This window comes from Capra hircus, chromosome 4 (genome assembly GCF_001704415.2).
Source record: "Capra hircus breed San Clemente chromosome 4, ASM170441v1, whole genome shotgun sequence".
NCBI classification, from domain to species: Eukaryota; Metazoa; Chordata; class Mammalia; order Artiodactyla; family Bovidae; genus Capra; species Capra hircus.
In genome coordinates, this window is record NC_030811.1 from 89,582,079 (window position 1) to 89,596,676 (window position 14,598).

At 41.1% G+C, this 14,598-nt stretch overlaps 1 protein-coding gene across 2 annotated transcripts in view; it reads left to right on the plus strand.

The window, feature by feature from the left end:
• The window catches only part of RAPGEF5 (Rap guanine nucleotide exchange factor 5), a 233,107-nt gene that overhangs the window by 158,889 nt on the left and 59,620 nt on the right, over positions 1-14,598 (plus strand). Inside the window, exons 10-11 of one of the 2 annotated variants that reach the window (XM_018047330.1) lie at positions 590-705; positions 1,176-1,264. In XM_018047330.1, the coding sequence (XP_017902819.1) occupies positions 590-705; positions 1,176-1,264 (205 nt within the window). Of the gene's footprint in view, positions 1-586; positions 706-1,175; positions 1,265-14,598 lie in introns of both variants that reach the window. The other variant, XM_018047329.1, reaches the window with a different exon arrangement.

Genomic DNA, 14,598 nt, shown 5'->3' on the forward strand with positions numbered 1-14,598 from the left:
AAACAAGTACGTGATAAATGTGAAGGCCATCTCAAATTTGCATGGGCAGGGGGATGAACTGAATAATAGAATGAGTAGTTTTTTGCCCACCTTTTAAAGTAAGACCGTGATGTAAATGACAGTACATAGCCATTGCATCTACTTAATATGGCTTGCTCATTGTTTCAGTGTTTTGTCTGGTTTTCCAATTTTAATATAGTGACTGTTTAGGAAGCATTAACCAGGTAAAAGAATAGTACACATGCAATTAGTGTTTTGTGTTTCTGAGACTTTGAACTTTGGATTTCTTTATTCAGATCATTCAAGTAGTTTTAAAAATGAACTCTGACTCCCATCCTCGCTGTGTTTTCCGTTTCCTTTAAAGTATGCATGTCTTTCTAATGGTTTATGTGTCCATAGAACTTGATCCTGGACCCATTACCATTAGACGGAGATTCTTGACCAGATTCCTAATTTGTTCTGAATCTACAAAGAAATTAGGTGGGAAAGCAACTTGAGAGATTGCAGCTTTTGTTAGCTTTTTTTGCCTTTTAATCTTCTCTCCCTTTTTCCTTCTTCCATCCATCACTCTTGTCGGCAATTAAAGCAGGATGATGAAGTGTGGACGGTTGAGGTGAAGGAGCAGGACCAGAATGTCCTGGTGCTGAAGAAAGTGCAGAGCTGCGGCCCAGCCCCCCAGGCGGGGAGCGCCGAGAGCGATTGGAGGTGAGAGTTTTCACCGAGCCCCTCGCTTCTGTTTCCTTTCCCTGCCTGCCTCCCTTTCTCCCGCTCCATCTCACTCGCTCTCTCTGCCTCCTCTTCCCTCCCTCCCTCCCTTTTTTTCTCCGCCTCTCTCGAGCGAGCTAGCTAGCGTTCTAGCTGACTGCAGAGCTCCTAGCAGCCAGATGGACTCGGTTCCCAGCGAAAGGACAGAGGTGGCAAGATCTCTGAGCGTCTAGGGGATGCCTTTGTTAGTGGTCGTGCACAATGGGCAGCTCCCGGCTGAGGGTCTTTGACCCTCACTTAGAAAGAAAGGATCCCGCCGCTGCCGCACTGGCAGACCGAGAGCTGCCCCTGCCCACCTTTGATGTGCCTTATTTCAAATACATTGATGAGGAGGATGAGGACGAGGAGTGGAGCAGCCGCTCACAGTCCTCCACTGAGGAGGACTCGGTGGACTCTCTGCTCTCTGACAGATACGTGGTCGTGTCCGGGACCCCGGAGAAGATCTTGGAGCACCTTTTGAATGACTTGCACCTGGAAGAAGTCCAGGACAAAGAAACAGGTAAGGCACGGGAGTGTCTCCTGCTTCTTCCAGACTCCCGGCTGCAGCGCCGGTTATCAGTTTCCCAAGGGGCAAGGCTCCCTCCCTAGCCAAAGCAGCAGAGCGGGGGTGGGGGGTGGCTGCGGGGGGAGGCGGGGGTGCTGAGCCTGCAGACCTTCGTGTGCCTCCCCCTTAGCCTCCTGCCGTTTTGTTTAAATCCAGTAAATGGACGCATGGAGATCCCAGCAGCCGCCTGGTAAGTGTCTGTACAAAGAAAATGATAGGAAGGCACGTATTCTTGTTTTCCTGGCAATTTTTTTTTACCAAATCTCACCTAAAGGCAGTTGACAAGAGGCCAGCATCCAGTAGCCAGTGTTCAGTGGGAAGGATTACCAGGGAGATGGGGGTTACCAGCAAGCATTTACCTAGCCCGTTGGAAGCACTGAGCTGGCAGGAGGAGCCTCCCTGCCAAAATGTCAACAATTAATGCAACTATTCAGCAACTAGAAGCTTAGCGGCAACTTCTGCATTTTTCCAAGTGTTTCACAAACTGCTCAGAGCAAGCCCTACTGTGCAGAATATGAGACTCATAGCTTCTCAGACTAGAAATGATAATTCACTGAAGTCTTCTTGGTCAGGTTCCTTGTCCTTCTATTTAATCCGCAGGCAAAATACCTGCTTAGCTTTCTCACCCTTGCACTTCTGGAAATGCTATCGCTGCGTGATCTACCTAAACTTCCTTCATCACACAGGGCAGTGCTAGATTCTTTTAACCAGGGTTGTAATTTGTTTCAGCCTGGAGCAGTTATCCCAATGAATAGGCCTCTGACTTTAGCCTGAATTCTGTGACTTGATCCCCTGACTAAAATGCACTTTTTGCTGCCACCATAGCGCCTGTCATGACCACAGTTTCCAATACATGGGCTGCATCAATAAAAGGCACTTGGCAGTTGTGTTGGTACAATACTTTGTACTGATAACTCCTCAAGTTTTTCTCATGCAAGAAAGATTTTGAGAGGATAGCTCAGGTGAGAACAAGGATTTCCTTGGGTCCTAGCAGTTTTGTCTGAACTTAACTGATGCTGCATTATGAAGGACATTAAGAGGAACAAAGATATGTGAAATATGCAATCGAGTTTTTAAAAAGGCAAAATGACTCCATCACGCATCCTACCGATAGTGTTATTGTTTGATCTCACAATTCAAATAAAAACTTTACTTTGCCTTATGTATGTTTGGGGAAAAAAATAGCGGTAGTCGTTTATACACAGACAGGCGAAAAGAAAAATGTATTCTTGTGGCATTTGCTGGGTGGTTTTTGCTTGTCTGCCTATTAATATTTTGCACATTTGAGTAATGTTTGCAACTTCTGCTTCATCAGAGGTGGTCATTGTGGAACTGGCCATAATTTTCTGTGTACCGATTACCAGACCGCTTTACACAGGTGGTTTGAACTTGATTACAGACAGGTTATCTGCCTTGAAGATACCTTTGAACATGGGTACCAGGTTGGGAGATTCAGTGGCTTGTTCTTAATAGCACTACAGTTCTATTCTATAGCACAGGACTTTATGTCTAAGTTGTATAAATAAGAGTAGAGATTACCGAAGTCAGTACTGGGCCTACTTGGTTTGTTTTTTTCTTTTGTTCTCACTGTCATTAGTTTTTTGTGCCTTCTTGTTGTTGTTTAGTTGCCCAGTCTTGTCTGACTCTTGGAAACCCATGGACTGTAGCCTGCTAGGCTCCGCTGTCCATGGGATTTCCCAGGCAAGAATATTGGAGTGGGTTGCATTTCCTCCTGCGGGGCATCTTGCTGATGCAGGGATTGAACCAGTGTCTATTGGATTGGCAGACAGATCCTTTATCACTGAGCCTCTGGGGAAGTCCTAGTGCCTACTAACAAGCTCCCATACTTAATATTGGGAATGAAAAATCACCCTGATCCCTCTTAGTAATGCCAGCAGTCGCCTCCTGTTGGGAAATGGTGTTGTTGCTGGTGTGTTGTGACTGTTAGTCCCAGGTTGTTGTTTAGATTATACCAGCACTGGGGTCTCATGTGTCACTCCTGCCAGGTGCTGAGCAAAGCAGAGAGGACCAGGACTCAGTGGGGTGGCCTCAGTCCTGCTGGGTCAGCCTCTCCTCACTCCTACTCATTTCCTTAGCATTTGCAGGGGACACAAACACATGTGTTTGCAGAGACACCTGAGGGGAAAATGGTAACAATACTTCTTCTGATTAAAGGATAGTTCTATGAACATGAAAAAAATCAACTTTGGAGAGAGATGGATGTGTAATATCATAGAGACACCTAAGTAGAAGTCACACACAGTTCTTCCAAACATCATGAACAGCACTTGGAGAAAATACAACAGAAAGACCCGTATATGGCTTTTGTTGATAAAACTAAAAGAAATCTCATAAATATAAGATCAGTTTCATGTAAAAATGGAAGAAACGTGATTATGAGTTTGTTCTAGTTTGAATACCAAATGAATCACATATTTTAAAGTAGCTGAGGCCCCTTGTCACTGATAGAGGTGAATTTCAGTTCTTTATCTTGTTCAGGCTGGCAACCCTCATTATAAAAGGCCTATGTATTCAGGGGTCTAATAGAGTCTCGTAAACATATGGAAGACAGATGGAGGAAAATGAGAAGGGGCTGCAATAAAAGTATACCGCAGCGTTTTTATGCTCTTGAGCGCCCCTTTTAGGGAGCTGGAGCCATATGGAGCCGGGTGGAGCCATATGGTGGTCATCCACATGGCCCCAGTGGCAGTGAGGGAGAAAGGTACATGGGAGGAAATAAATGGTTCGGGTTGGGATGAGCTGATCTTGATTCTTACATTCCTATACCTGCCAGAGGCTGGGGAAGTTAACCAAGCAAGAGATGCAAGTTATTCCCCATCTCTTTGCCACAAAAGTCACTTCATTGTTAAAGTACAGATGCACAGCCCAATAGAAGAGACCTGTACTCAGAAAGGACAGGTTCAAGTGATTACTAATTGATATTAAATGCAAGCAGGAAAAAAAGTTTACTTAAATGAGTGGAATAGAAATATGAGATCGTGTATTTTTGTTATTACCTGAATTAAGAATAGAATAGAAAACAACAATTCATATAGTATTCTATCACCATATCAAACTGAGTTTTAAAAGCAAAAATATTGGAGATGCTTACAAGCAACCTACTAATGATTTTCCTAAATGATTTGACCCACACGACACTTAGTATGCTTATTTTCGTATCATAATCTTCTGTGTGCCTACCTTTCCTCTCTGGTAGCACCAGGCACAAAAACCCATCCTTTGATTATCTCTGGAATGAATGAATGAATGCATAATCCTTCATTGTTTAAAATTGAAAAACTGTTTGAGTCTGGTAACTGGATATCTGTTGGTGAACATGCAAAGACTGAAGCTGTTTGCAAAGATTTCCTTTTCTTTCAAGGGTCAGGTTCTGACTTGAAGCATTTGGAATGTTAGAGGAAAATCAAGCAGCTCTATCTTCCATCTTCCCAGAAATAGGACAGATATCACTGGGCATTTCTAGCCCAGGAGAACTACATGAAGGCAAGAAGCAAGAAAACCAGTTTGTTGTGTGTGGAGGAGCTGGGGGGACGGAGGTCTAAGTCTGTACCACTGCCCTGGTCCGCAGTGGTGCCTGCTCCTATTTAACCCCTTCCCCTCTCTGGAAAGCATGCAAGATGCTTCTGTTAGGAATAATGATTTCTGTTTCAAAGTGGGGCAGATGGGGGCGACACGCTGTGTATCAGATGGATTACACAGAGAAAATCCTTCTTACTGATTTCTTTTTTTCCTACATCTGCATTATGATGAGTCTACTTTAGGGGAAACATGAGCAAAGGACATTATTTGCTGCCCTGTTTCTTCTGTGTCTTAAGTTTTTTTTTTTTTTCATCTTTTCAAAGCAAATATGCTTGTGATAACAGGTTTTCAAGAAAAACAGAGACTAGGATAGTGGAAACAGGTAAAGCCTATCAGCCAATGCTTACCAGGCTTGACCTGCTTTCTTCCAGGTATGGCTGTTCCTACTTCATGAGGTTACCATTCAGGATATCATGTACTCAATGTGTGCTGACCACAGTTGAGTCTGTGCGAGTGGGTGTGCTTTCAGTAGCATCTATGAGGCTCCTTACGTCATGGAGAAAGTGAGTCCCTTACCTGTGTAGCGAGGCCACCACCTCTGAAAGTTGACACCTGGGTTATATCACAGGAGTGACTCACTTAATTGATGGGGTGCCACAGCTGCTCTCCATCTCCAGCTTAGTAGTGTTTTTGGAGCACTGCGTTGATGGGACCTTGAGTGGAGCTAGAACAGGCATGACAGTTTTTCACTTTTTACCTTCTTCCCCCTGCCAACAGCAAGCCTGTCCTGAATACATGATACATACTTTTTTCGAAGGAAAATTAAGAATGCCTTTTTTCCTGATCATTGGAAATGCAGAAGACAGTTTAGGTGAACTTCTTCCTTAATTTCACTATGTATTAGGATTTCTGAAAAGCTGTTTGGTCCTTCTGTTCCAGGCTTTCTTCTGCAGGTGACAAGATCTTTTTAAGCCTGTGCCTGCATGGCTGTGCAGGACTAGAACTTTGGGGGCTGGCACAGAGCTTTTAGATGGTTGGGAGGCTCCCCATGGTTTTATGCAGTTAACTTGTGTGTAACATTATCTTGGATTTGTCTTTTTATTTTTGTGGTATCATGTGACACGTCATAGACCAATTATAGATCTTATCTGTGGCTGCCTCATTAGCAGCACATGGGGCATTTTTTCAAAATACCTATATCTGAATCCCACCCCAGAGATGCTGATTCAGTTGACCTAAGTTGAGACCTAGGCCTTATGGTCTTTGAAAGCTCCACAGGTGATGCTGTGCGTATCAGGTCTGAGAGCCACAGAGCTAGGATGATGACTTTGTCTCCCCACTTTCTTCAAAGACAAATTCCAAGCATCAAATAGTTGTATATTTGCCCCTGGGAGCTAGAGGGGGTCATTTCCACTTTCCTCCACCACCCTCCCCTCTCCCTCTCCTGGGTTCATATCTGGTCTCATATCCACTGTTTGCTGCCCCAGAACCTCTGCAGCCTGAGAAGTTCAGAATCACAAACCTGCATTGTTGGTCCAGCCTCTAAAACAGTTTTGAAAAGAGGAGATAATCCAGGGAAACAGGCTTGCTGGTCACACAGCTCTTTGCTCTCAATTCTTGGAATGAGGAGGTGATGGTATAGGGAGCAAAACCCATTTGGATTTTTGCCAGGGTCCTGTCATGCCCCACGGATCTCTGGGTGGTCCTTCAGTCTTACAGCCGAGAACATTTACTTCTGTAAGAAGCGACGTTCTGAGGAAGAATATGCAGCCAGCAGAGTAGAAGGGATACTCAGATGAGATTCGAAGTGTTGGTTCCTGGTTCTGGACTTGATTAGTAAACCAGCCTGAGACCTTGAGCAGTTAGTTATACATGAAGTGATTTCTGAAGTGTCTTTCATCACTAAAATGCTTTGGTCCAAAGAGATTTATATCAACCCTTTCCTTTAAATATGTCACAGAACCGTAGAATTCTAGATTTGGAGCCCCTAGTGTTCATGTAGACACCTGCCAGAACCTCACAGTCATTTTATGCTTACCTCACCATCACTTAGGTGTGCGCAAGGACTTAGGTCATTTGGCCTGACTTCTTGTTGCTCTTGTCTTCCTGCTGTATTTCTTCATCCTCACTCAGAGAGCAGTTAGAATGTTGAGGGGTAACAGACTTGGAATTTAAGGCTCGGTGGCCCTATCTGGTGATGATTTAAGCATATTTGTGTAGAACCTGGTCCAGTGGGAAACTTAAGTTCCTTTCAGAAATTATGTTATAACGTTTACAAAGAACAGCTTTGATTTATCACCAACTAGTAAAATACATTTGCAGAGAGTTTCATTACCAGGCCATTTTGGGTTATTCAGAAACAGTCTTTTGCCAGAGAAAAGCAGTGGGTTTTCCCCCCAGTGATGAAATGTGCTGCATCCTGGCTCTCAGATTAGCACTCCCTCTGTAATCCCTCTACTTTTAACTTTACACACTGCTCCTGTAATAAAATACAACAGCGTATTTTTTGAGTGTCCAGTTTATATATACATGTGAAAGTGAAAGTCGCTCAGTCGTGTCTGACTCTTTGTGACCCCGTGGACTGTACAGTCCATGGAGTTCTCCAGGCCAGAATACTGGAGTGGGTAGCCTTTCCCTTCTCCAGGGGATCTTTCCAACCCAGGGATCGAACCCAGGTCTCCTGCATTGCAGGCAGATTCTTTACCAGCTGAGCCACAAGGGAAGCCCAAGAATTTTGGAGTGGATAGCCTATCCCTTCTACAGCAGATCTTCCCAACCGAGGAATAGAACTGGGGTCTCCTGCATTGCAGGCAGAGTCTTTACCAACTGAGCTATGAGGGAAGCCGATATACATGTGATGAATGCCAAAGAAAATTTTAATTCCTTCCTTCCACGATTATCTTTGGCCTCTACTATTATGTAGGCACTGTTGTAGCCATGGGGACACAGCTATAAACAGAATACCCCACCTCCTCGGTGGGGCTTACATTTTAATGGGGGGAGTCAGCCAAAACCAAAGCGGGAACCAGTGGATGTGAAATGAATGGGTGCTAAATAACCAATCTCATTACAGGCACTAGTGTGGGAGAACTGTATCTATATTTCATTAAAGATAAAAAAGGTATATTTTAGCATATCTAAAGTAGTATGGAGAATTAACATGAAGCTTCTGGTCCTATTCAGTAAAGTTCAGAACCGAAGGAAATAGTTGAAAAAATAAATATATACAAGACAGAAAAGGAATTTGAAGTAGGCATGGATGTCCCCTGATGGTACTTGCTTCAGCTAGAAGTTGTAGGCTTTGTATCCCTGTAGTTGCTTGGTATCAGCCGTTTACCTTCCTGACCTGTGCAAATAACTGTCTCAGAGACTCATAACTGGACTAGGTTGCCACTTGAGGTCTTTTTCAGCTTTATGGAGCTGTCAATTTTAAATATTAGGTTAATTCTGTTTGCATACATGCTAATGAAAAAAATCAACGAAAGACTGAAGAAATTCATTAGCCCTGACTCCAGCTGCCCTGGGTGTGCCTCAGATGCAGATGAGAGACCCACTGTTCAGCAAAGGCTTGTTTTTCCAAATAAAGTGCAGGCTTGAAACAGCAATCCACAGTGACAGTGAAAATCCCGAAAGTGCCGTTGAGAGAGCACTAGGAATGAAAGTGCTCATATAAGCGTCTGGCTTCCGTTCTGCTCTGTAATCTTTGTGCATTTGGTTTGGTTTCTTGGCAGTTCCCTTCGCTTCTCTCCTCATTGCTAATATGGAGAACGTATTGTTTTTGCTGATTGCAGTCGAAGTATTAGAAGACTTTGTAAGTTAATATTGACAAAGTGACGAGATAATTAGAATTGTGTAGAAATTTCTTTCTCGGTTGCCTCGTTTATGAAAGCAAAGAACTTAGATCACGTGACGTCTGAGGCCCCCTCCAATTTTGAGAGCCAGGTTTTGACACCACTCCATTCATCCAAATGTCTGCTCCCTAGAATGATGCTTGTATAGGATGATTACCTCCAGCTAATGGACAGAGACACTAAGGCAGAAGAAGTTGACTAAGGTGCTTCAGAGACAGCGGGATCATTTGAATCTGGAAATGAACCCAGCTGTGTTTGTAGCTTTATCTCAGACATCTTTTCTGTCTAGTTACTAGGATCATGGATAAAAGGCAGAATTGAAGGAAAAAAATCTACCATTCACCTCTAGCTATAAACCTCAAATCAAGCATTTTAGTAGTCACTTTAGGGAGAACTATTCTCCAACACAAAGACTTGCTTCTTGGTCTCCACCTGTGAGCAAAGTGGCCACCGCATTGGCTGACTGTTTCCAGAAGGTAACACAAGACAGAGGGTGTGAGGGAAGAGGTCCTAATTATCAGCTGATGCTGCATGAGACCACTCACATGAGAAATGGTTAAAAATCAGATTTTAACTGAATTTTGTTTGAGGTGTTCATCTTCTGAATTCATCTATTCACACCACCTTTGAACAAGTGATATTATGAATAATAACAAGGGAATTGATGCTTTTACACTGCCAGTAGATTGTGGGTTAATTAATACTCCTGTTGGTAATGAAGCAAGGTGAAATGAAGTGAAACAGAGCTGAAGCATAAGGTCATTAATGTAGGCTGATTAATAATGGAAATGTGGAAGTTTTCCACAGCATGAGCAATGGGAAAAGGAGATGTTTCTTGGAAAAGGATATAAGCAGAAATACAGCCTACTTTTCAGGGAAGCTATTCCTGTTTAGAACACATTGGATCAGTGGAATACATTTTTAAAAACGGCATCATTTTTGTGTTTGTACCACATGACCTCTTCCAGGACAAGTATAAGTCTAGAGCACATAGAAACAAGCTACATGATTGTCGGGCTGTGGGAAGTTAATTTCAGGAGGATCTGAAGATAGGAAATGGGAAATGAAGTACACAAGGGGCAAGAATTTCCTTAGAAAGTAGACCTTTAGTCTCCTGACTATCAGGATTTTGAAAACCTTGGGCATCTTCATAAGAGTTTTTGGACTTTCTTCTTTGAATACTTCTTTGATATTTTAAGGAAAATATCAATAACTTTATGATGGGTTAGCGTGAAGGCTAGGTCCTGGACACAGGAAGTGAGGTAGAGGGTCTTTGAAAGTTTCCTTTGCATGTTCTAAACTAAATACACATGTGACTGCTTGTTTCTGTGAAGTCTGTCCTGGTGGCGTGTCCTCAACCCCCCAAACCACCAGGGCTTCCCTTTGTAGACTGTAGCCAGAGCAAAAGACTTAGAAATGAATGGAGTTCCTCCTTGATTCACCTTTGCACATTTTGTTTGTTTTATTCCCCTTATTTCCATTTTCTTTGCTTTCCCTCTGCCTCAGATGCTCAATTTGGTCCTCATATCTTTCAATAGACAGCTGTGGGGAACCTTAGGTATTTCTTCTTTGTAGTTCAGTAAATTCTAATTTCCTAGAATGGCTAGTGGATAAATTATTACAAATAATAAAATACTCTGGTACACTGAGAGTTGCCATACATATGTGCATAAATTACCAAATTTCAAAGAGTCAAAATATATAAAATTACCATCTATTTTAAAATATAAAGCATAAAGGCCCTCTCTAAGTCACAAAGTACATAGAATATCTTTGGTTTTATTATCATGTGAATAAGATATTAACTTATATCTGTATAGTCTCTTTGACATAGGGTGAAAGTTGCTTTTTAAACACAAATCCAGTATTACTTGTAGTTTTTCTTATAAAGATGCGTTTGAGAAAAGCTTTGTTTAGATTTCCCTTTATATTTTGTCTCCCTAATATATATCTTTTAAAAACAAAAGCTGCTACTTCTGTTTTTCTATTTATAGTTCTATAATCTATAATCTCTGTAGCACAGTTTCTCAGTTAATTTGCGCTGATTTTTGTTCTTAATAAACTTTTGGGGGGGGGAGTTCTTTTTAAAAGGAAAATGAATTTTTATTTCCTTAAAAAGAAAATGCTTTTCTCAAGTCTTAAAGTTTTAAAAATGACCGTATTTTCTCAGTGAATTTGGGGTATATTGGCACACTTAATATTGTACTTTAGTAGAAACACTTGTGATTTTGTGAGCGTCCAGCTGTATTTCCAGAAACTTGTTTAAATGTGTGATATGAGTCAGGTATTTTTGCAGCAGCAGATTCTGAAATTTCTGGAGATGTGATACTGTCTCAAAAATGTGTTTAATTTTAGCAGAACCATAGTTTTAATGTTAACATCAGCAAATGAAATTACTCGAGACTGTGTTTAAAGCAATTCAGTGGATTAAAAACAACTCTCTTCTCTCTCCCTCTGTTCCCTTCTCTCCCTCAGAGATCTTGTGTGTCATCTTTACTCTTGATGGAATTAATGTGAGATCATCAAATGATCTTGTCCATATTTTTAAATGCCGTGACATTGTCCTCAGTCAGAAATCTTAGGGTCCTGTCGGAAAATGGAGGAAGAAGTGATTTTTCTGCACAAGAGTGTGTGTTTCAGATAGTCTTATAAGTGTCAAGAAGGAATGCTAGTGAATGGCAGTCTGTTGATTATAATCACCGCATGTTAAAGTCTCTCACAGTGTGTTTCCATCAAATTACGGCTTTAGGTAAAGTGTACAAAGCCACAGAATTGTTGTAATTGACAAGCACATGTCTAAGAGGGATACTCTTCAAGTGAGAGAATTTTTGTCTTTAACACACCTATAACTGAGCTTTTCCTCATTTCTCTCTGCAGTCTTTCTCATTATAACCTTCCCCTCCCATTTCCCATTATCCTCATTTTCTGCCCTTGGGGCTTTCTTGCTCGACAATCGAAACCATTCTTTTCATTCTGTTGGCTGCTTTTTTGCCTTGTACTTAAGGCTGCTGTTTGGCTGTCAGTCCTTCCCCCAAATCCCAGAAATAAATATGAAATGAGACAGAATTGGTAGGTATGGGTGAACAGAAAGTGTGGAAAACTAAAATGTCTTGTTGTAATACCCAGAATATCTTGTTGTAATCTAAATAGTGGCAGAAAATTACTTTCAGAGCAATGCTAAACCCTTTTCTGCTTCACACTTATCCTTCTTGTCTGTTTTCAGCATACAGGATACTTGATGAACCTTCTAATTTTTAAATCTTTTAATCCTATAAATGAGCTTCACTTAGTGTGAAGATGAAAAGCAGAAGTTAAAATTGCCCATCTCATGCCTGGTAGGATGTTTCTACTCAAATGCTCAGTCTAAAAATGAACAGGAGTTTAGGTGAGTGGTCTTTATATCAGCACTGGTGATAGATAGTAGTTTTAATATTAAAGCATCTGGTATTTTCCTTCTACATCCCTTTCTGTGCCCTAAATAGTCTTGTTATGAAGAAAGATTTACATAGTACTTAGAGCAAGTTAGTCCCCCCTCCCAACACACACACAGAATTTTCTTCTGTTTTGCTTGATAGCACGTATTTTGTTTTTGTGTAGCAGGCTTATGGATATTGTAAATCCAGTGTCACGTGTTTTGTTAAGGAAAAAAAGAAAGAACAGAGAGAATAGGGTGGAGATATTTTCATCCTAATTTTAGCTCTTGTCCCTGGAGTTGAACATGTAAAATGTGACCTCCTGTGTCTTAGTTCGGTTTGGTCTGAATTTGAAGGCATTGCAAAGCCATTTTCATTCACCACTGATGACTTTTATAGAAAGATTTCATTAGGCTCAAATTCTGCCGTTGCTGATTGGCATATTGTGAGTGCATATCTCAGAATTATTATGACAGTTTACACTATTTGACCATATTCTGGGGGAGGTTGTTGGTTCTTTTTAAAGGAAATAAAAAACATGCAAGGCAAATATTTCTTTATCAGCACATTCTAGAAATACACAATAGTGAGATTAGGGTAAATTCACAACACTCATCTCTCTTTAAATGTACTTTTCCTGCTTATGATAGTTGAGAAACTTGAGAACGAGACCACATTATTGATACTATATTTGAGTTCCTGACAATTTTCTGTGCGTATATATTTTTTGTGATTAGGCATGGCTGCATATATCAGAAAATCTCGAACAGTGATGTACACAAATATCCATATACTTCTCTCTCATGTGAAAATAGAAATAAAGAAATGCACTCTAGAGCTGGTAAGGCCCATCTGAAATCAGCTAGAGGTGTGATTCCTTCCAGCTCTTTGCTCCAGTGTCCCTATATGTTTCTGTCCTGTCAAAATAATATAAACATATTATAATTTAAAGTGCCATGTAAACACTTTTTTAAAGCGTATAAAGATTAAGTCTTATATTTTTCTCTATAGGTGAGTATTTACACTAATCTCATGTATTCTTTTTTTTTTAAATTGAAGTATAGTGGAGTTATAATGTTGTGCCAATTTCTGCTATACAGCAAAGTGATTCAATTATATACATAGACATTATTTTTTTACATTCTTTTCCATTGTAGTTTATCACATATATTGAATATAGTTTCCTCTGCTATGCATTAATCATAATCTCATATATTCTTAGTTCTCAGGGCTTATTCAGCTGTAAGTACCTTTCTCTTGTGTAATTTGAACCACTGACTTTATGATTGAGAATTCTTCACTCCAAAATTTTCTCCCTACTAGTTGTGAGAAATATTTTTCGTAAATAAACTTAACATATACAAAGAAGTAGTTCATGTCATAAGGCTTTGAAGAAGTTTTTTAAACAATAGCACAAATTAAAATTATTCTTCTCAGAGTAGGCTATAGTATACCATTTTATATATTATTGTATTTTTGGTGATATTTCAGAACTCATATGTACCCATTGCATATCTGTGTGGATCAAACCACCGTGAATCATGCTAACAGAAAAACTTCAGAATGTTCTTAGGCTTATGAGTAGTACATTTACTTTAAAACAAAACAAAACTGACTTATTATTAGAACCATTTGAGACAAGGAATATGTATGAGTTCCTTTAGCCAAAAGACAAAAATACCTTGCCCAGTGACAGTTGATACATGTTTAATGGCCTGTTTACCCAGACGTTGGACTGATAGGTGATAACTGAGGTGAGGGACAGCTAAGACATTGACATGCAAGTCAGTTCTTTTGCTTTAGGAAAGAGTGAACATGATTTAACATGACCAATGATTTGCAGTCAGAAAACGAAGATCATGGCATCAGGTCCCATCACTTCATGGGAAATAGATGGGGAAACAGTAGAGACAGTGTCAGACTTTATTTTGGGGGGCTCCAAAATCACGGCAGATGGTGACTGCAGCCATGAAATTAAAAGACGCTTACTCCTTGGAAGAAAAGTTATGACCAACCTAGATAGCATATTCAAAAGCAGAGACATTACTTTGCCAACAAAGGTCCGTCTAGTCAAGGCTATGGTTTTTCCAGTGGTCATGTATGGATGTGAGAGTTGGACTGTGAAGAAGGCTGAGCACCGAAGAATTGATGCTTTTGAACTGTGGTGTTGGAGAAGACTCTTGAGAGTCCCTTGGACTGCAAAGAGATCGACTCTGGGATTTCTTTGCAAGGAATGATGCTAAAGCTGAAGCTCCAGTACTTTGGTCACCTCATGAGAAGAGTTGACTCATTGGAAAAGACTCTGATGCTGGGAGGGATTGGGGGCAGGAGGAGAAGGGGATGACTGAGGATGAGATGGCTGGATGGCATCACTGACTCGATGGACATGAGTCTGAGTGAACTCTGGGAGATGGTGATGGACCGGGAGGCCTGGCGTGCTGCGATTCATGGGGTCGCAAAGAGTCGGACACGACTGAGTGACCGG